This window comes from Nelusetta ayraudi, unplaced genomic scaffold, assembly GCF_046127955.1.
Source record: "Nelusetta ayraudi isolate G7.1 ecotype Tasmania unplaced genomic scaffold, CSIRO-AGI_Nayr_v1 ptg000021l, whole genome shotgun sequence".
NCBI lineage: Eukaryota > Metazoa > Chordata > Actinopteri > Tetraodontiformes > Monacanthidae > Nelusetta > Nelusetta ayraudi.
Genome location: NW_027466071.1, coordinates 4,129,425 through 4,149,596, shown reverse-complemented (window position 1 = coordinate 4,149,596; position 20,172 = coordinate 4,129,425). Strand labels below are relative to the sequence as shown.

Genomic DNA, 20,172 nt, shown 5'->3' with positions numbered 1-20,172 from the left:
GCTGTTACTGTGTGAAATCCACAGGTGGGGATTTATTCTCTTGTTTCTTCCATCCGTGCATATTCTGCTGATGTATTATATGTATTATCTTAATGATGAGAAAACAATAAATAAAGCTCTGTCGTTATCATTGAAGGATCTTTTATTTATCCTGATGCAGTAATAGTACAGTCAAGTTCAGTCTGGAAATCTATTGACTGCACTTCTTTTACCTTGAGAGCCACAGATGAAAAACCTCAGAGGTTTGCAAATGATCGGCTGCAAAGTACTGTCTGAAAACATATCATCACAATCCTGTATGACTGCATATGATGTAGTTTTTATCTGTATATTACAGCGAGCTGTCAAGTATCTGGCGTAGAAGCTTCAATAAATACTGGCAACTCTGTGGTTGTGTGGTTCTGCTCTTTTCAAGATGTTCAATAAAGCTCATGTACCCAGGGTATACATTTTCTTTTGTTTTGATCTTCTGAAATGTCATCAAAATCCTTATTATATATTTTTTATTTATTTATTTTTTGTTTGTTTTATTTTTATTTTTATTTTATTTTATTTTCTAGTTCAACGGAGGAAGCGACAGAGACGTACAATCGGTACTGTCCCTTTAAGAAGCTGTCGCTTCTTCCGCGCGAAAGTTTTGACGCTGTCAGTCTGTGCTGCGCCCACTGACAGCAGGTCGGTTTCGATTTCTCCTTTCCGGTTCTACTTGGTTTTAGTGAACCTGTTACGTGTTTATAAATATATATGTAGGAGTGATAAATGAAGAGTGTGAAATGTCCGGGGTGTGTTTCGTGTGGAGAATGTTGCAGACGTGCCTCGTTATTTAGGTCGGTAGGACACTTTTCTTTCTGGAGCTTTTTCTCATGTGTGTGTATGTGTGTTGCTGACAGAGGCCTGCAGTGTCAGTCACACCTCGCATACGACGCTGAAGTTGGCACCACATTCGCCGCGGTGCTTCTTAAGTTTCGATTACACTTTTCAACATATAAAATTCAGTGTATCATTATGTCTATGTTGAGGTGGATTTTCTTTCAAAAATTATACGGTTGAAATTGACATGTGAGGTATCATTGGCTATTATTCAGGTGGATTTTGAAATATGTCTGATTTTGATAGGAGAGCTCCCAGGCATTACGATGATACCTCACATGTCCATTTCTACTATATAATTCTGGATATAATCCACCTGAAAAACTGAAAAATATCATACTGTCAATGGCAAAGTTGCTACTTTGGAGTCCCCAAAAAGGCCAAAAATGATTTCCTGTGAAATGTTTCAGCTGATTGTGAAAGTACAGCTCCCAGGCTTTCCAATGATAATAATAATTTAGTCAGAAATCCTCGTCAACAAAGACATAGTGATTTATTTATTTTTTATATTGAACGGTGTTGGAATAAGCACTGCCATCTAGTGGTCAAATCGCGGAACTATTTTTTCAAGGTGGAATCGAAACTTAAGCAGCACCGCAGTGAATGTGGTGCCACCTTCAGGTCGTCCTTGGCATCACAGTCTGTGTTCATTTGTCTCTTCATACAGCCTGTGCTGCGTTCAATGAAAGCCAGGAATAAAGTGGCAGCAAACACTGCAACCTGAGTCCATGTCTCCATGAACACAACGCAAGATGCACAAGTTAACGGGCATGTTTACAACATCACAAGAGACACACCCGTTACACTCAGTTGTGTCCCAATCGGCCCAATGCAGCACTTTGGCCTTACTGGCATTTAAGGTTAAAGGTCACACTGACTGTGATTCCAAAGAATGCAAATATTCCAGGTCCAATGACTTTGAATGACCTTGACTGCAGGTAATTATTCAGTGGAGGTCAAACAGTGTGGATTTTTTACATTGCAGATGTGTGGCTACAAATGTATATTTACATAGGAAAGGCAGCTGGATTGTCCACACCAGGCTTCCTTAGAAACATGCTGGTGCAAGATGGCAGCTAACTGGGAGCACTGGGACCCTTATTGATGTATGGAGATTCTTATAAAAATGTGAGAACCTTTGTGAAGGGAGGAAAACCAAATGAATTTTATTCTACTGCAATGATACACTTTTATTAATGTCTTTATCTAGGTTTTCCTGGAAAGGTGTTCTGTCCCACCAGGAAGAGACCCTGCAGGCGTCATTTATTGAGGCGGAAGGTGCAAAGGTTGACGAGAAATCATCTTGTTACAAGGAGCTGAGACGCCATTAGCTGGCATTGCAGAGTATCTGCTTTGAGCAAAACAATTGGAGGTTTTTTATCTGCAGTTCCACAGGACACAGACTGCGTCGGTGAGTCTGACTTTCCCAACTGCAAATAAATATTTCAATCCATCTGGCTGGGAGGAATATCTGCTGAAATGGCAGAGAAATTAGCTCGTGTAGAAAGTTTACTCAACTGTTCAGTTTGTTTAGAGACTTTCAAAGACCCAGTGACTCTGAGCTGCACCCACAGCTTCTGCTCCAAGTGTCTGCAGACCTTCTGGGAGACGAATGAAAGCAAAAACTGTCCTGTATGTAGAAGAAAATCCTCAATGGAATTTCCACTGGTGAACTTTGTCTTGAAGGAACTGGTTGAGTCGTTGGCTGACAGCCAGCAGTCTGGATCGTCTGAGACAGTGGAAGCAGTGAAGGTGGAGCTGCTGTGCAAACACAAAGCAGAGACCATAATGTTCTGTGAGGTTGAGCAGAAAGCTCTCTGCTCTGTGTGTGAGTTTTCTCTCCACCAGGGTCACAAGGTGGTTCCTGTGGAAGAAGCAGTCCCAGGACTGAAGGAGCAGCTGAAGTCCAACTTCACAGCTTTAAAGGACAAGAAGAAGAAATACGGAGAAGTTGAGTTAAAATTCAAACAAGTGATTCAACACTTGGAGAAGCAGGCGTCGTCCACAGAGAAGCAGATCAGAGCAGAGTTTGACAAGCTCCGCCTCTTCCTGAGAGAGGAAGAGGAGTCCAGACTGGCGGCTCTGAGGGAGGAAGAGGAGCAGAAGAGGAAGACTGTGATCAGAGAGATGGAGAAGATTCAGGAGAAGATGTCTTCTCTGTCCATCACCATCACTGCTGTTGAGAAGGAGCTGCAGCAGAAGGACACCATGGTCTTCCTCAACAGTTATAAAGGCCTTCAGAGCAGAGCCAGAGACCAGTGCTCCCAGTCAGAGCCACAGCTGCTCCCAGGAGCACTGATCAACGTGGCCAAACACCTGGGCAACCTGTCCTTCACAGTGTGGCAGAAGATGAAGGACCAGGTCCACTTCAGTCCAGTCATCCTGGACCCAAACACTGCACACTGCTGGCTCCACCTGTCTGATGACCTGACCAGTGTGAGATATGGAGAAACACCTCAGCAGCTTCCTGATAATCCAGAGAGACACACTAGATATGCCAATGTTGTGGGTTCTGAAGGTTTCAGCTCAGGACAACACAGCTGGGAGGTGGAGGTGGGAGATCATCCTTGGTGGACTATAGGTGTCGCTAAAGAGTCAGCTGACAGGAAGGGTGAGATATATGCCTCACCAAAATATGGACTCTGGTGTTTACCATATGAAAATGGAGAATACACTGATGTTAGTGGTGACACTGACATGGTGAAGAAGAGTGTGGAGAGACTCAGAGTCCAGCTGGACTTTGACCAGGGGAAAGTTTCCTTCTACGACGCTGTGGACCAGACTCACATCTACACTCTTGAAGACACTTTCACTGAGAAACTCTTCCCATTTTTCAGTGTTGGAGAGGCTGGAGATCAGAAAACTGCTGACATCAGGATGTGTGAGAGAGATTTTTCAGTGATGTTTGAGAAGGAGTTTTTTTCTGTTTCGGAATCAGATTCAGATCCAGATTCAGATTCAGATTAAGATTTATTGACACTTAGATCCCCTGTTTAGGTGCATACATGTGAAATACTTATGCCCGTGAGCTCCAATACATTAAGAATTGCAAAAACATGATGGATTTGACTCTTTGATTGAGTTTGAAAATGATTTGAAACCAGTTATAGACAATGGAAAAATGTCTTCAATCAATCATGTAGAAATTACAATGATTGTTTTTTGTTTGTTTTTTGCTTTTACAAACCATTGATTTGGGAGAGAAAAGAAAAACCGAAATTCATCATTGACTTCAAAACCAATTAGACATGAACTGAATTATTGATATTTGTAAACTGTTGTAGTCTTTTTTGTTATTTAAACTAGTGAGAACACACAATTGGTCATGTTGGGAAGATTGTTGTATAAATCAACTTCATCCTTATTGGATATTTTTTTTTCATCATTGTGCTTCTTTGACTGTCAGAAATGTGACAGGAACCTCCTGATTCAACCGACTCATGATGAAGATGCTACATCAGATGTTTGCTGTAGATATTGTTCTGTCATTACCAGCTGATTTAAAATGTGTTGCATTAATACGTCTTGTGCAGCCGTGACTGACAAACAGCATGCGTTGTGTAGCGTTGGTGCAAGGCATCATGGGAGGTGTAGTGATGTTTTTGGGGGAAGGTTGAGGGTTGATGAGAAGGTCGTTCCCCTTGGGTAACATTGATATTATGGGAATAGTCTGACATAAATTGTAAAATAATCATGTTATTTAATGAAAGTTTCATCTTTTAACGTTAAAATGTTCACGATTTTACACAAAACTATCAAGTTATTTTGTAAAAGTTTCACTTTTTACATCAAACTCACGCTATTTCGTGAAAGTTTTGTTTTGACGTGAAACCTTTCATGGAATTCCGTCATACTGAGCCCTGTTGTTTTTCCTGGCGTGGCAGTAAAGTGCTACTGAAAGGAGTCGTAGTAAAAAGTTGTCAAAAAAATAAATACTCAAGTAAAGAACAGATACCTTGAAAAGAAAATCTACTTCAGATTAGTTAACAAAGACTTTCAGAATAAACTTGCAATCACAAATAATGTGTTTACAATGTATTAATGAATCAAAGTTCATTTTATTGTTTTTTGGAAACAGATTCGGGACTCCCCCCCACACCCCCGACACCCCCAGCCCAGCATCATAAAATTGTAATTGTTGATGCTTCTTATTGTCATATTAGCATTTTCACTTTTCAATGAAGGTCAATGAGTGAGATGATCCCCACAGGAAGTCACCTGTGTCCAGTTCAATGAGGAGGCCACAGTCATCCTGTCACTTCCAACCATCTTATTCTACCTGCCTGTCACTATTGCACCCCTCATTTAATGATATGGATTAACTCCGTGTTTGCGGCGCTCATACAGTCTCTCACTGCATCCAGATGAAACTCAGTTTGTGTTTTGATTTTGTCATTTTTTTTCATAAGGTTTTGAAGCTGATGGAGTTTCCCAGTGAACGATGGTCGACCTCAAAGTACAAATATTCAGTGACCTCAGTAGATTCTTCAGGTATTCATACTTTACTGGAATATTTATTTTTCTAAAAACTTTTTGCTACATTTGTGCACTAAGTTTCAAAGTTTTTAAAAGACACAAACTGTGATCAAAGTTGATCACTTTGATTATTATTTATTATTGTTGTTGTTGTCGCTCAAGGTGGAGCTGTTTCACCTCTAAATAATGACTTATTATTATTATTATATTAATACTGCTGCTGGTTCACTTACCGCTGCTGTTACTGCAGTTCTTCCTCCAATGCAGCAGAGGGCGCTCCAACCATAGAATAGAACAGCAAGGAAATACAAAATAGAACGCAATAGAAGCCTTTATTAATCCCACATTGGGGACATTTTCATCATAACAGCAACGATATAAAGCAAAGAGAAGTCAAACTATGAATGACAAAGACATCAAGGCTCTCTGCTATCTGCCATCTGCCACTTTGCAGATAGCCGATGCCTGTCCAGAGCCCACTGCATCCTGTCAGACCCCACCCACCCTAACCATGGTCTGTTCTCCCGTCTGCTGGCATCTGGCAGAAGTTTCTGCAGTATCTGCTGCAGAACAACCAGATTGACCAACAGTGACTTCCCCCTGGCCATCAGACTGTTAAACGCCAGTTAACCCCCCACCTCCCTGCTGCCACTGATTACACCGTCACCAGCATCAGAGCCCTATTCTGCACAGGTCCATATTATACAGCCTACAGCCTACATACCCCACCACCTGGTCACTGTTTATTCTGTCTATTGTGTTTAGATGAGAGCCACAGATGAAAAACCTCAGAGGTTTGCAAACGATTGGCTGCAAGTACTGTGTGAAAACATATCATCACAATCCTGTATGACTGCATATGATGTAGTTTTTATCTGTATATTACAGCGAGCTGTCAAGTATCTGGTGTAGAAGCTTCAATAAATACTGGCAACTCTGTGGTTGTGTGGTTCTGCTCTTTTCAAGATGTTCAATAAAGCTCATCAGAATCAGAATCAGAATCAGAAATACTTTATTTATCCCGAGGGAAATTCTTTTTGTAACAGGGCTCCAGTCAACTGAGTAATGTACATATAATAGAAGCATGCAATAACTAAAATAAAAATAATACAAACAATAGAAAATTAAATAAGCGGCCATTTTTTACATAGTGCAAGGCTGACAGGATGAAAAATTGTCATAGTGCCAAGTGCAACTTTAACAGTTTGGGGGGGAATAAAGAGCATGATCAGTCGACTATAAAATAAAATTCTGCTCCAAGTGTCTGCAGAGCTTCTGGGAGAAGAATGACAGCAAAGACTGTCCCGTATGTAGAAGAAAATCCTCAATGGAATTTCCGGTGCCGAACTTTGTCCTGAAGAAACTGGCCGACTTGTTTGCTGACAGCCAGCAGTCTGGATGGTCTGAGAAGGTGGAAGCAGTGAAGGTGCTGCTGTGCAAACACAAAAAAAAGATCGTAGTGCTCTTTTTAGTTTTTCTTATTATCACTGTTGGTGTTTTGCTTATTTCTATGCGTTCTTTTCACCGCCCCCCCCAACCCCAAACCAAAATGAGACCAAAATGTTCTGTGAGGATGAGCAGAACGCTCTGCACCCTGGCTTTGAGTTTTCTCCCCAACAGGGTCACAAGGTGAAACAAGTGATTGAACTCTTGGAGAAGCAGGCGTCGTCCACAGAGAAGCAGATCAGAGCAGAGTTTGACAAGCTCCGCCTCTTCCTCTCTCAGGAAGAGGAGTCCAGACTGGCGGCTCTGAGGGAGGAAGAGGAGCAGAAGAGGAAGACTGTGATCAGAGAGATGGAGAAGATTCAGGAGAAGATGTCTTCTCTGTCCAGCACCGTCACTGCTGTTCAGGAGGAGCTGCAGCAGAAGGACACCATGGTCTTCCTCAACAGTTATAAAGGCCTTCAGAGCAGAGCCAGAGACCAGTGCTCCCAGTCAGAGCCACAGCTGCTCCCAGGAGCACTGATCAACGTGGCCAAACACCTGGGCAACCTGTCCTTCACAGTGTGGAAGAAGATGAAGGACCAGGTCCACTTCAGTCCAGTCATCCTGGACCCAAACACTGCAAACCCCTGCCTCCACTTGTCTGATGACCTGACCAGTGTGAGAAATAGAGGAGAAACATCTCTGCAGCTTCTTGATAATCCAGAGAGACACACTGGATATACCGCAGTTCTGGGTTCTGTAGGTTGCAGCTCAGGACAACACAACTGGGAGGTGGAGGTGGGAGATCATCCAGACTGGAATATAGGTGTTGCTAAAGAGTCATCTGACAGGAAGGGTGAGATATCTGCCTCACCAAAATATGGACTCTGGTGTTTATGCCATAGAAATGGAAAATATTCTAATGGTTCTAGCGCTGTCACGGTGAAGAAGAGTGTGGAGAGACTCAGAGTCCAGCTGGACTTTGACCAGGGGAAGGTTTCCTTCTACGACGCTGTGGACCAGACTCACATCTACACTCATAGAGACACTTTCACTGAGAAACTCCTCCAATATTTCGGTGTTGGAAAGGCTGGAGATCAGAAAACTGCTGACATCAGGATGTGTGAGAGAGATTTTTTTCAGATTTTTGAGAAGGACGCCAGCTGTCAGCGATGCTCGATGCTACCAGGGTGGCTCTATGCCAAGAAGAGGTTCAGGCTGTTTTGAGTCTTTGATTGAGATTCACATGTTTGAAAATGATTTGAAACCAGTTATAGACGATGGAAAAATGTCTTCAATCAATCATGTAGAAATGACAATGATTGTTTTGCTTATTTTTTGCTTTTATAAACCATTTATTTGAGAGAAAAAAAAAACCAAACTCACTCACTTCAAAGCATTTATCTTTCAGCCATCAGAGGTTTTCTGAAATTCATCATTTAATTATTGATATTTGTAAACTGTAATTGTCTATTTTTGTTATTTAAACTAGTGAGAACACACGATTGGTCATGTTGGGAAGATTGTTGTAAAAATCAACTTCATCCTTATTGGACATTTTTTTCATCTTTGTACTTCTTTGACTGTCAGAAATGTGACAGGAACCTCCTGATTCAACCGACTCATGATGAAGATGCTGCATCAGATGTTTGCTGTAGATGTTGTTCTGTCATTACCAGGTGTAGGTGCCTAAATGTACATTTTATTTCAGTATATAAATAATTTTATAAATAATTTGCTTTAGAGGACCATTTCATGATTTATCTTTAATTGATGTAGTGGTGCTGGTACGACGGACAGACATTGAAGACACCCGAGCATCAAAGGTAAAGAGCTTCTACGAAAATGAAGACCGTGGAACAACACTTTAGTCAAAAGAATTTTGCTGTGGAAAATGGAATAGTGGACTGGCTTGGCTCGAAAAGGAACTCCCGATGGGCAAATGGTGGTTTGTTAATGAGATGACGTCAATCTGTAAGTTCGATCATTTATTTACTACCCGAAAGTGCCAACTGCATCCGGCTCCGGAATGAATGAATGAATGAATGAATGAATGAATGAATGGAATGTACCCCGGCACGACAGCGGAAAAAGGGCAGTAAAGATGACTGAGAAAGCAGTAGCAGAGCAGATAACAAAACTAAAAAACGCTCGCAGGTACAAGTTGTCCCGGCTAACAAGTCTGGAAAATGAAATCAAAACGTTCATGGAAGATGACGCAAATGTTGACATTGTGATGAATAAAGTCCGTCTTGACTTCAGCGGATCGCAAAAGGAATTTACGCAGACAAATGACGAACTGGGTCGTTTATTGACAGAACAAGAATGTAAAGACGACCAAGATACTTGAACAGACTGTTAAACGCCAGTTAACCCCTCACCTCCCTGCTGCCACTGATTACACCGTCACCAGCATCAGAGCCCTATTCTGCACAGGTCCATATTATACAGCCTACATACCCCACCACCTGGTCACTATTTATTCTGTCTATTGTGTTTATACTTCTTTTTCTCGACATGATGTTCATGTAATAATTTGAAGCTTCTCACTAATATTGGCCACTGTAAACGTAGCATTTAATTTGGCTGCACAGACCGAAGTACATGGCTAAAACAAAGGAGGCTAAGCTGTGTGTAACCTGAAGGTGTGTGCTACGGCGCCTCTACAGGCTCTGAGGAGCAGAGCAGCCTGGGGTCAGGAGCAGTTCCAGCTGCTGCTCCAGTCCAGAACCTCCAGCCAGGCTGAAGGTTCTCAGGAAGCCCAGGAGGACCTGGAGGACCTGCGCTACCGCTGGATGCTACACAAGTCCAAGCTGAAGGAGGTGACGCAGGTCAGGAAGAGAACCAAAGCCAAGGTGAGGAAGGGCGACGGGTTCCAACTGGAACTGGTGGACCGAGTAGAAAGCACCATGAGCTGGAGGTTCCTCAGGCCTGGTGGTCTGGAGGAGCTCTGGACCATCTGGAGACCCACCAGACCACCAGGTCGGAGGGTGAGGGGGGGGAACGGCCCCCGGGCTGTAGTTTGCCCATGGCTGGACTATTGTCATGTGTGTGTTGTTGTGTTACCTGCCTCTCTGTGTTGTGTTGTGGAGAACCTTGTGTTGCATTTCAATCTACAGAAGGTGCTGCTTTGATTTGATTTGATTTGATTTGATTTGATTTGTCCCAGCAGTTTCAAAGTTGTTCTAAGTGGTTCTTCATCTTCTGTCCTCCAGAAAGTTGGAGCCAAAGCAGAGGAGCTGCTCGTCCCGTCAAAGGTGCAGAAGGTAAGAGAATATTTATGATTAGAAAACATTTCAGTCCAGTGTTGTTTTCGTTGACGATGACGTTGACGAAATAATTTCGTCAACACCCCTTTTTTTGGAGACGAAGACGTGACATTGACGAATGTGCGTTTTCGTTCACGAGACTAGACGAAAACGTTTGTGTTGCACGTAGGGTTGCCACCTCCGAGAATTTCAAATCCAGGACATCTCGGGGGTGGCGGGGTTCCGATTTCTCAAGTCTGCCGACGACAGGGGGGCGGAGGCGTCCCCGAAATATACGGGACAAAGTGAAGTGCGTCCCGTATCAGTTCATTACGGGACAGGTTTTTTAGTTGCCAAATACGGGACAATCGCGTATTTTACGGGAGGGTTGGCAACCCTATCTAGACCACAGACGGAAATCAAAATTTGTCATTTTCCCTAAAAAACGGGACAAATTATGTCCCGGGAGAGATTTCATTTTTCCCGGGACAGGTGGTGAAAAAAAGAGAACAATTCTGGGGAAAACGGGACGGGTGGCTAGCTGCGTTGCTTCGACGGGCTAAAGTTAGTTATTGTGCGATGTTATGTTTTATTATTGCACGCCGAGCCTTATAGCCTTCAGGCTAAAGCCACAAGGGTACGTGAGTCACGTTACAGAGTTCTGGCCACAAACGGTGCACTGTCTTCCGTATGAAGGTGACATCAGATGCAAATCCTGTGTGTGCGTGTGCGTGTGTGCCTATGTGCGTGTGTCCGTGTGTACGTGTGTGCGTGTGTGCCTGTGTGTGTGTGTGTGTGTGTGTGTGTGCGTGTGCGTGTGCGTGTGCCCCTCTGATTACCTAGTGTTATCTGTTTTTATGACTTTGTGATTGCACTTTTGATGGTTCTCAAAAATAAAACCAAAGAACGAATCTTTTGTCTCTTAACTTGTAGAGTATAATAATAAACAGATTCCACTCAATTAGGAAGTCTAGGCTAGAGAGATATCAATCTGGTAAGTGGTGGTAAGGAATGAGTTATTTTACAAAAGGGTTAGGCGAATGAACTGCTTTATGAATTCAATTGCACTTCATATGACCTGTCAACTTTTGGATTCAATGTAATTTTGGCCTTATTGATAAACATCTTTTTAAAAAAACTAACTGAACCTGGACAAAAAATTGACTAAAATGTATTTGAGTTTTAGTCGACTAAAACTATTAAAGATGCAAAATGACGAAAATGTGACGAAAACCTTTTCAGTTTTAGTCGACTAAAACTAGACTAAAACTACCAAGGATACAAAATGACTAAAATGTGACTAAAACAAAGTAGCATTTCGTCCAAAAGACTATGACTAAAACTAAATCTAAAATGCCTGCCAAAAACAACACTCTCACTGAGCTGTTTTTCAGTGTTAATTCCGTGTTGTAATACCCTGTGTGACCAGTGGCTGTGCTGCTCCCTGCAGAGGCCCTCGCTGCTGCGGAGGGTGTGTCGGCTGGCGCTGCCTCTCTGGCTCCTCCTGCTGGCGCTGCTGCTGCTGCTGCTGCTGCCCTTCGTAGACCAAGCACACAGCTGCTCCTGCCACAACAACTTCGCGCGCTCCTTCAACATCATGCTGCGCTACCAAGGACCTCCACCCACCTAGAGGAAGGTCCTCAAAGGGACATAAAACCAAAAAAAAAAAAAAAGCATTTATATCTGAACGACATTCATCATCATCATTATCATCGTCAATATCATCATTATTATTCAAGGTTTTTTCATTGTCTGTGTTCCACTTTCAACTCTAGGACTCACAACTGCTGTTTTATCTGGTTTAAGGTTTACTGAAAATGAAATAAATACGTACAACTGTGATATCTGAAGTAGAATATACTCTACTAAAGTACTTTACACCAACATATCAGAGTGACATGAACATTTTGCAAAGACAAACCACCTGTCAATCATCTTCCAGCAGGTTTTAACAGCTAAAACTCTCCCAGAAATCTTACCCATCAATTCTTTCTCTTCTTTTGACACTTGCTATTTTCCACCATATTCATTTGGTTCAGTACTAAGAAGTCAGGATGATACTGCAATATTCTCTGAAACTACAGTATCCCCCTCAGACGCTCGTGTGGGTTCAAACACTTTTAAAAACAGTCACTTCTCCTGTAAACCAAATCATTTTGCCTTCACTCTTCTGTCTTTCATTCTTTCTTTCTTTCTTTCTTTCATTTCTTCCTTGTGCTCCTGAAAACACGCTCCACTACTCTCACTTTACACGGACAAATAATGTTGCTCTCTGGCGCCCTCTGTTGTTCTGGCCTTCACGCGTCCATTGAGTGAAGCAGTGCAACGCTTTGCATCGTTTGTGTAAGTGTTTTTAATCAGCTGATATGTAACATGACATTTGGCGTGAGGTGTGACGTCATCAGAGGGGAAAACGGCTGGATATTAATGACAGAAGGGTCGTAGTACTTTGAGTACTTTGACTTGCCATGTTAAAATACTGCATGTGCTCAGCTGTTACTGTCTGAAATCCACAGGTGGGGATTTATTCTCTTGTTTCTTCCATCCGTGCATATTCTGCTGATGTATTATATGTATTATCTTAATGATGAGAAAACAATAAATAAAGCTCTGTCATTATCATTGAAGGTTCTTTTATTTATCCTGATGCAGTAATAGTACAGTCAAGTTCAGTCTGGAAATCTATTGACTGCACTTCTTTTACCTTGAGAGCCACAGATGAAAAACCTCAGAGGTTTGCAAATGATCGGCTGCAAAGTACTGTCTGAAAACATATCGTATATAAATACTGGCAACTCTGTGGTTGTGTGGTTCTGCTCTTTTCAAGATGTTCAATAAAGCTCATCTAACCAGGGTATAAATTTTCTTTTGTTTTGATCTTCTGAAATGTCATCAAAATCCTTACTTTACTTTACTTTATTGTATTTTTATTTTTATTTTTATTTTTACTTTTATTCTTATTTATTTTTGTTTTATTTTATTTTCTAGTTCAACGGAGGAAGCGACAGAGACGTAAAATCGGTACTGTCCCTTTAAGAAGGTGCCGCTTACTCCGCGCAAAAGTTTGGACGCTGTCAGTCTGTGTTGCGCCCACTGACAGCAGGTCGGTTTCGACTTCTCCTTTCCGGTTCTACTTGGTTTTAGTGAACCTGTTACGTGTTTATAAATATATATGTAGATGAGATAAATGAAGAGTGTGAAATGTCCGGGGTGTGTTTCGTGTGGAGAATGTTGCAGACGTGCCTCGTTATTTTGATCGCTAGTACACTTTTCTTTCTGGAGCTTTTTCTCATGTGTGTGTATGTGTGTTGCTGACAGAGGCCTGCAGTGTCAGCCACACCTCGCATCACAGTCTGCGTTCATTTGTCTCTTCATACAGGTATGGAGATTGGGAGTTCTATGTATTGCTTCTGTTTTATAAATAACTTTGAAGAATATTTTATTGAATTGAATGTTATTATTTTATGTCTCAGTCTGTGCTGCGCCCACTGAGAGCAGAGGACTGCAATGTCAGCCACACCTCGCGTACAACGCTGAAGTTGGCACCACTTTCGCCGCGGTGCTTCTTACGTTTCGATTCCACTTGAAAAAAAGAAAAAAAAGAAATCCTCAATTTGACCGCTAGAGGGCTGTGCCTATCCCAACACCTCAACATATACAATTCAGCATATCATTATGTCTATGTTGAGGTGGATTCCCCCCCCAAAAAATTATACAGTATAAATGGACATATGAGGTATCATCGTACAGCCTGGGAGCTCTACTATCACAATCGACTGAAAGATTTCAAGGGAAATTTTTTGGCCTTTTGGGGGACTCCAAAGTTAACAATTTGTTATTGACATGATATTTTTCGGTTTTTCAGTTGGATTATTTCCAGAATTATACAATAGATATTTACATGTGAGGTATCATCGTACAGCCTGGGAGCTCTTCTATCACAATCAGTTGACATACAATATGGGAAATCATTTTTGACCTTTTGGGGGGACTCCAAATTTGACAACTTTGCCATTGACATGATGATAATTTTCAGTTTTTCAGGTCAATTGTGAAATATGTCAACTGGTTGTGATAGTAGAGCTTGCATGCTTTACAATGATACCTCGCATGTCCATTTCTACTCTATAGTTTTTGAAATAATCCTTGTCAAAGATGAGAAAAAATACTGGATGGCAAAGTTGCTACTTTGGAGTCCCCCAAAAGGCAAAAATGATTTCCCATGAAATGTTTCAGCTGATTGTGAAAGTAGAGCTCCCGGGCTTTCCAATGATAATAATAATTTAGTCAGAAATCCTCGTCAACAAAGACATAGTGATTTATTTATTTTTTATATTGAACAGTGTTGGAATAAACACTGACATCTAGTGGTTTAATCGCGGAACTATTTTTTAAGGTGGAATCGAAACTTAAGCAGCACCGCAGTGAATGTGGTGCCAACTTCAGTCATCCTGGCATCACAGTCTGTGTTCATTTGTCTCTTCATACACTCTGTGCTGCGTTCAATGAAAGTGGCAGCAAACACTGCAACCTGAGTCCATGTCTCCATGAACACAACGCAAGATGCACAAGTTAACGGGCATGTTTACAACATCACAAGAGACACACCCGTTACACTCAGTTGTGTCCCAATCGGCCCAGTGCAACACTTTGGCCTTACTGGCATTTAAGGTTAAAGGTCACACTGACTGTCATTCCAAAGAATGCAAATATTCCAGGTCCAATGACTTTGAATGACCTTGACTGCAGTTAATTATTCAGTGGAGGTCAAACAGTGTGGATTTTTTACATTGCAGATGTGTGGCTACAAATGTATATTTACATAGGAAAGGCAGCTGGATTGTCCACACCAGGCTTCCTTAGAAATATGCTGGTGCAAGATGGCAGCTAACTGGGAGCACTGGGACCCTTATTGATGTATGGAGATTCTTATGAAAATGTGAGAACCTTTGTAAAGGGAGGAAAACCAAATGCATTTTATTCTACTGCAATGATACACTTTTATTAATGTCTTTATCTAGGTTTTCCTGGAAAGGTGTTCTGTCCCACCAGGAAGAGACCCTGAAGAAGACCCAGGACTCCCCAGAGGGACAAGGTCTCTCTGCTGGACTGGGAACGCCTTTGGGTCCCACTGAATGAGGTGGAGGAGGTGACTGGGACAAGGGAAGTCTGGGGGTCTCTGCTGAGGCGGAAAGTGCAACGGTTGATGAGAAGTCGTCTTGTTACAAGGAGCTGAGACGCCATTAGCTGGCATTGCAGAGTATCTGCTTTGAGCAAAACAATTGGAGGTTTTTCATCTGCAGTTCCACAGGACACAGACTGAGTCGGTGAGTCTGACTTTCCCAACTGCAAATAAATATTTCAATCCATCTGGCTGGGCGGAATATCTGCTGAAATGGCAGAGAAATTAGCTTGTGTAGAAAGTTTACTCAACTGTTCAATTTGTTTGGAGACTTTCAAAGACCCAGTGACTCTGAGCTGCAACCACAGCTTCTGCTCCAAGTGTCTGCAGAGCTTCTGGGAGAAGAATGAAAGCAAAAACTGTCCTGTATGTAGAAGAAAATCTTCAATGGAATTTCCGCCTCCAGACTTTGCCCTGAAGCGTCTGGTTGAGTCGTTGGCTGACAGCCAGCAGTCTGGATCGTCTGAGACAGTGGAAGCAGTGAAGGTGGAGCTGCTGTGCAAACACAAAGCAGAGTCCATAATGTTCTGTGAGGTTGAGCAGAAAGCTCTGTGCCCTGTGTGTGAGTTTTCTCTCCACCAGGGTCACAAGGTGGTTCCTGTGGAAGAAGCAGTCCCAGGACTGAAGGAGCAGCTGAAGTCCAACTTCACAGCTTTAAAGGACAAGAAGAAGAAATACAGAGAAGTTGAGTTAAAATTCAAACAAGTGATTCGACACTTGAAGAAGCAGGCGTCGTCCACAGAGAAGCAGATCAGAGCAGAGTTTGACAAGCTCCGCCTCTTCCTGAGAGAGGAAGAGGAGTCCAGACTGGCGGCTCTGAGGAAGGAAGAGGAGCAGAAGAGGAAGACTGTGATCAGAGAGATGGAGAAGATTCAGGAGAAGATGTCTTCTCTGTCCAGCACCATCACTGCTGTTGAGGAGGAGCTGCAGCAGAAGGACACCATGGTCTTCCTCAACAGTTATAAAGGCCTTCAGAGCAAAGCCAGAGACCAGTGCTCCCATTCAGAGCCACAGCTGCTCCCAGGAGCACTGATCAACGTGGCCAAACACCTGGGCAACCTGTCCTTCACAGTGTGGCAGAAGATGAAGGACCAGGTCCACTTCAGTCCAGTCATCCTGGACCCAAACACTGCAGCCTGCTGGCTCCACCTGTCTGATGACCTGACCAGTGTGAGAAATAGAGGAAAAACATCTCAGCAGCTTCCTGATAATCCAGAGAGACACACTATACATGCCGATGTTCTGGGTTCTGAAGGTTTCAGCTCAGGACAACACAGCTGGGAGGTGGAGGTGGGAGCTCATCCTTGGTGGACTATAGGTGTCGCTAAAGAGTCAGCTGACAGGAAGGATGAGGGATCTGCCTCACCAGAATATGGACTCTGGTGTTTACTATATGAAAATGGAAAATACTATCATGGTCTTGGTGACACTTTCACGGTGAAGAAGAGTGTGGAGAGACTCAGAGTCCAGCTGGACTTTGACCAGGGGAAGGTTTCCTTCTACGACGCTGTGGACCAGACTCACATCTGCACTTATGAAGACACTTTCACTGAGAAACTCTTCCCATGTTTCGGTGTTGGAAAGGCAGGAGATCAGAAAACTGCTGACATCAGGATGTGTGAGAGAGATTTTTCAGTGATGTTTGAGGAGGAGTTTCTTTCTGTTTCGGATTCAGATTCAGATCCAGATTCAGATTTAGATTAAGATTTATTGACACTTAGATCCACTGTTTCGGTGCATATATGTGAAATACTTATGCCCGCGAGCGCCAATACCTTAGGAATTGCAAAAACATAATGGATTTGTCTCTTTGATCGAGTTTGAAAATGATTTGAAACCAGTTATAGACAATGGAAAAATGTCTTCAATCAATCATGTAGAAATGACAATTATTGTTGTTGTTTTGTTTTTTGCTTTTATAAACCATTTATTTGAGAGAAAAGAAAAACCAAACTCACTCACTTCAAAACATTTATCTTTCAGCCATCAGAGGTTTTCTGAAATTCATCATTGAATTATTGATATTTGTAAACTGTAATTGTCTATATTTGTTCTTTAAACTAGTGAGAACACACGATTGGTCATGTTGGGAAGATTGTTGTATAAATCAACTTCATCCTTATTCGATATTTTTTTCATCTTTGTGCTTCTTTGACTGTCAGAAATGTGACAGGAACCTCCTGATTCAACCGACTCATGATAAAGATGCTACATCAGATGTTTGCTGTAGATGTTGTTCTGTCATTACCAGCTGATTTAAAATGTGTTACCTTAATACGTCTTGTGCAGTCGTGACTGGAGGGAAACCTGTCGACAAAGTTTCACCTTCAAAAAAATGTTTTGTCAAAAGATTTGCTCTGTTTTTGTGATGTTCTTTCTCGATAACCAAATAGCATTCGTTGTGTAGCGTTGGTGCAAGGCATCACGGGAGGTGTGGTGATGTTTTGGGGAAGGTTGATGAGAAGCTCGTTCCCCTTGGGTTAAATGGATTTTATGGGAATAGTCTGACATAAACCTTAAAATATACTCATGTCATTTTTAGCGACAGTTTCATCTTTTTGTGTTATAATGTTCCCGATTTTACATGAAACTATCAAGTTATTCTGTAAAGGTTTCACTTTTTCCATAAAAATCACATTATTTCGTGAAAGTTTTGTTTGACAGGTGTGTCAATCACAGTAGAATAATCCCACTAGAATAATCTAGACTACGCCACTGAGTTGAGCCACACTTAGTTGGTTTGTCCAACCTTCTCTTCTTCTTCCTCCTCCTGCTCCTCCTCATCTTCCTCCGCCGTGTCCTCGCAGTTTCATCCAGCAGGTGGAAATCATCTGCTCTCCTGCGGCAGCGACACCTCGTCTCTCAAGCTGTGGATCGTCCAGCAGGCGGCGCTCCTGAAGACGTCCTAGACGTTGATAGGTACAAACAACTTGTCTCTGGAAGCTGCGCTATGAGACTTTATGATCAATAAACAGCCACCATTTGCACAATATGTTGAAGCCAGTTTTCATCTCACCGTCGTATCTGGAAAACTGATCACTTGTGCTTTTCAGTTACATCATTTTTTGTTCCTTTCTTACCCTACAAATATTTAATTTTATTTCTTTACTTCTTTTTGATTAATGTAATTGTCTTTTCTTCACTGTATTGTTGCTACAGTTATCTAAGTTCCCCCAATATGGCATTAATAAAGGCTTCTAGTTCTATTTCTCCTGCAGTTCTGCCAGTAGTGCAGCAGAGGGCGCTCCAACCGTAGAATAGAACAGAAGGGAACAAAATGGAACGGAATCGAAGCCTTTATTTATTCCATATTGGGGACATTTTTTATCATTACAGCAACAAGATAGAGCAGAGAGAAGTGAAACTATCTGAATCAAAAAAATAAAGGATTCAAAATAAAATAAAGTGAATGAGACAGAAAAACAAGATCAGTCGGTTTCAGAAGCATCAGAGAAATGGACGCTCAAACCAGGTGACTTCCTGTGTGGCAGAAAGTAGAATAAATCCTCTGTATCATCAGTATATATATTAACAATGTTGAGTGTTTGAACTCCAGTAACCAGGAAAAAACAAAACAAGGTGGGGGCACTAGTTGGAGATGTTGGTGCTATTATGATGATGATATCTGCAGTCAGCAATGCCATGTTCTGATTGGTGGCTGGTGTCTCAGTCAGGATCCTCCAGTTCCATAAACATCGTTCCCGTTTCACTTTGAAGCTTCCACTGTGAGTCTGTCTGACAAGCAGCTCACCTGGCCAGGTTGTAATGAGGAGTTGTAATGAGGAGTTGTAATGTATTGTTCAGTACGCGTTTGCCTTCGGGTTTCCGTAGCTGCTGTTGTGTGTCCCTGCTGTACCCCATACTCGGTCTATGCGCTACTGCAAAGCAGAAGTAAAGCTGTCGACTTGAGAAGCACCCGTCTCGTCATTGTCTCTCCTCACAAGATATTCACACACAAGTGAATACATAACAAGTGTGACACAGGTTGACCCAATAAGTGGCGGGTGGGGGGCTGAAGATGCCCAGCATCAGAGCTAGCTGAAGCTGTTCTGCATCATCACGAGGTGTGAGGAGGTCCAGTTGGGTCGGGTCTCCTCAAGCACACACTTTGGCAGAAGAACACCTCTCGTCCAGTAACCTTTGTCATATGACTGCGAGTGTCACACCAGCACTCTCCACAGCAGAGCAGTGAAGGTGCCTTCACCGTCCTGGCACCTCCGGCAGTCTGGCTCGGTTCTGACTAGAGGAGGTCCAGTCCACTCTGCTCAGCACTCCCTGTCTGTGAGGCGAGGTGCACCCTGGTCGTCCTCAACCGTTCGGCAGCAGACTGAAGCTGCAGGGCCTCCACCCACAATGTTCGATATTAGTGTGAAGAAGGTTGCAGTGGGGGGGGGGGGGTGTGGGGGTGCTTGTTTTCACCTCTGAAATAACTATTATGAAATCAGCAGTGTGTGTATCAGCTTACAGTGTGACCAACACAAACACACACTCAGCTGTGTGTTTGTGTCACTCTGACAGGTGCAGGTTGTGTAACAGTCCCGTCACTCAGAGGTCAGCAAGTGTGTGTGTGTGTTGACGGGTCTATTTTTAGTCCCGTGGCCTTCTCACTATCAGAGGTCACATGACTGGCTGGAGCCTCTGAGAGTCTCAGTCAATAAACTGAGGTTTGATTCACTGTTTGAGTCGTCTGATTCAATTGATCTGATTCAGTTCATCTGAGTCTGGTGGTTCAGTTCATCTGAGCCTGGTCCAGTTGAGTCTGGTTCAGTTAATCTGAGCTCAATGTGGAGATCAGGTCTGAGTTTCCCATCATGCCCTCTTGTGTGTGTGTGTGTGTGTATGTCTGTCTGTCTGTCTGTCTGTCTGTCTGTGTGTTGAGGCCTCAGTGGAATTCTGTGGGTCAAACCCACCAGGCCCAGTAGAACCTGGACCTGTTGCTCCAGGTTCTACGGGAGGTCTGTCTGTGATGTG

The 20,172-nt window shown here is 42.7% G+C and overlaps 4 protein-coding genes and 1 long non-coding RNA gene across 6 annotated transcripts; all 5 read left to right on the top strand.

Annotated features, from left to right (window-relative positions):
• Positions 1-565: 565 nt before the first annotated feature.
• Positions 566-1,848, top strand: LOC142889102 (uncharacterized). Its single transcript, XR_012926794.1, has 3 exons — positions 566-675; positions 891-905; positions 1,492-1,848. It is a non-coding gene; the product is annotated as an uncharacterized LOC142889102 (long non-coding RNA).
• A 223-nt stretch (positions 1,849-2,071) lies between these two features.
• Positions 2,072-5,758, top strand: LOC142889101 (nuclear factor 7, brain-like). The gene is made up of 2 exons (XM_076027719.1): positions 2,072-4,695; positions 4,772-5,758. Exon 1 carries the CDS (start codon positions 2,350-2,352, stop codon positions 3,835-3,837), a length of 1,488 nt encoding a protein of 495 aa, XP_075883834.1. The 5' UTR covers positions 2,072-2,349; the 3' UTR covers positions 3,838-4,695; positions 4,772-5,758.
• Positions 5,759-6,673: 915 nt separating this feature from the next.
• Positions 6,674-18,606, top strand: LOC142888940 (nuclear factor 7, ovary-like). The gene is made up of 3 exons (XM_076027445.1): positions 6,674-6,772; positions 6,967-8,041; positions 17,140-18,606. Exons 1-2 carry the CDS (start codon positions 6,674-6,676, stop codon positions 7,996-7,998), a joined length of 1,131 nt encoding a protein of 376 aa, XP_075883560.1. The 3' UTR covers positions 7,999-8,041; positions 17,140-18,606.
• LOC142889100 (nesprin-3-like) lies at positions 8,219-12,646 on the top strand. Its single transcript, XM_076027718.1, has 4 exons — positions 8,219-8,450; positions 9,441-9,626; positions 9,987-10,037; positions 11,470-12,646. The coding sequence occupies exons 1-4, from the start codon at positions 8,430-8,432 to the stop codon at positions 11,647-11,649; spliced, it is 438 nt and encodes a 145-aa protein (XP_075883833.1). The 5' UTR covers positions 8,219-8,429; the 3' UTR covers positions 11,650-12,646.
• On the top strand, positions 13,093-17,496 carry LOC142889114 (E3 ubiquitin-protein ligase TRIM35-like). Of its 2 annotated transcripts, XM_076027739.1 has the most exons (3): positions 13,093-13,122; positions 13,338-13,398; positions 15,041-17,496. In XM_076027739.1, exon 3 carries the CDS (start codon positions 15,415-15,417, stop codon positions 16,903-16,905), a length of 1,491 nt encoding a protein of 496 aa, XP_075883854.1. In that variant the 5' UTR covers positions 13,093-13,122; positions 13,338-13,398; positions 15,041-15,414; the 3' UTR covers positions 16,906-17,496. The 2 variants fall into 2 exon arrangements, with proteins under 2 accessions (XP_075883854.1, XP_075883853.1); XM_076027738.1 differs by lacking the exon at positions 13,093-13,122 and having other exon boundaries at positions 13,138-13,398.
• Positions 18,607-20,172: the final 1,566 nt, after the last annotated feature.

Bases quoted from the DNA above. Each gene is read 5' to 3' on its own strand.
- LOC142889101 (XM_076027719.1), top strand. From the start codon at position 2,350: ATGGCAGAGAAATTAGCTCGTGTAGAAAGTTTACTCAACTGTTCAGTT.
- LOC142888940 (XM_076027445.1), top strand. From the start codon at position 6,674: ATGGAATTTCCGGTGCCGAACTTTGTCCTGAAGAAACTGGCCGACTTG. The intron at 6,773-6,966 runs GTGCTGCTGTGC...TCTCCCCAACAG, and splicing joins AGAAGGTGGAAGCAGTGAAG to GGTCACAAGGTGAAACAAGT.
- LOC142889100 (XM_076027718.1), top strand. From the start codon at position 8,430: ATGTTGTTCTGTCATTACCAG. The intron at 8,451-9,440 runs GTGTAGGTGCCT...GCGCCTCTACAG, and splicing joins TGTTGTTCTGTCATTACCAG to GCTCTGAGGAGCAGAGCAGC. The intron at 9,627-9,986 runs GTGAGGAAGGGC...TCTGTCCTCCAG, and splicing joins GGAAGAGAACCAAAGCCAAG to AAAGTTGGAGCCAAAGCAGA.
- LOC142889114 (XM_076027739.1), top strand. From the start codon at position 15,415: ATGGCAGAGAAATTAGCTTGTGTAGAAAGTTTACTCAACTGTTCAATT.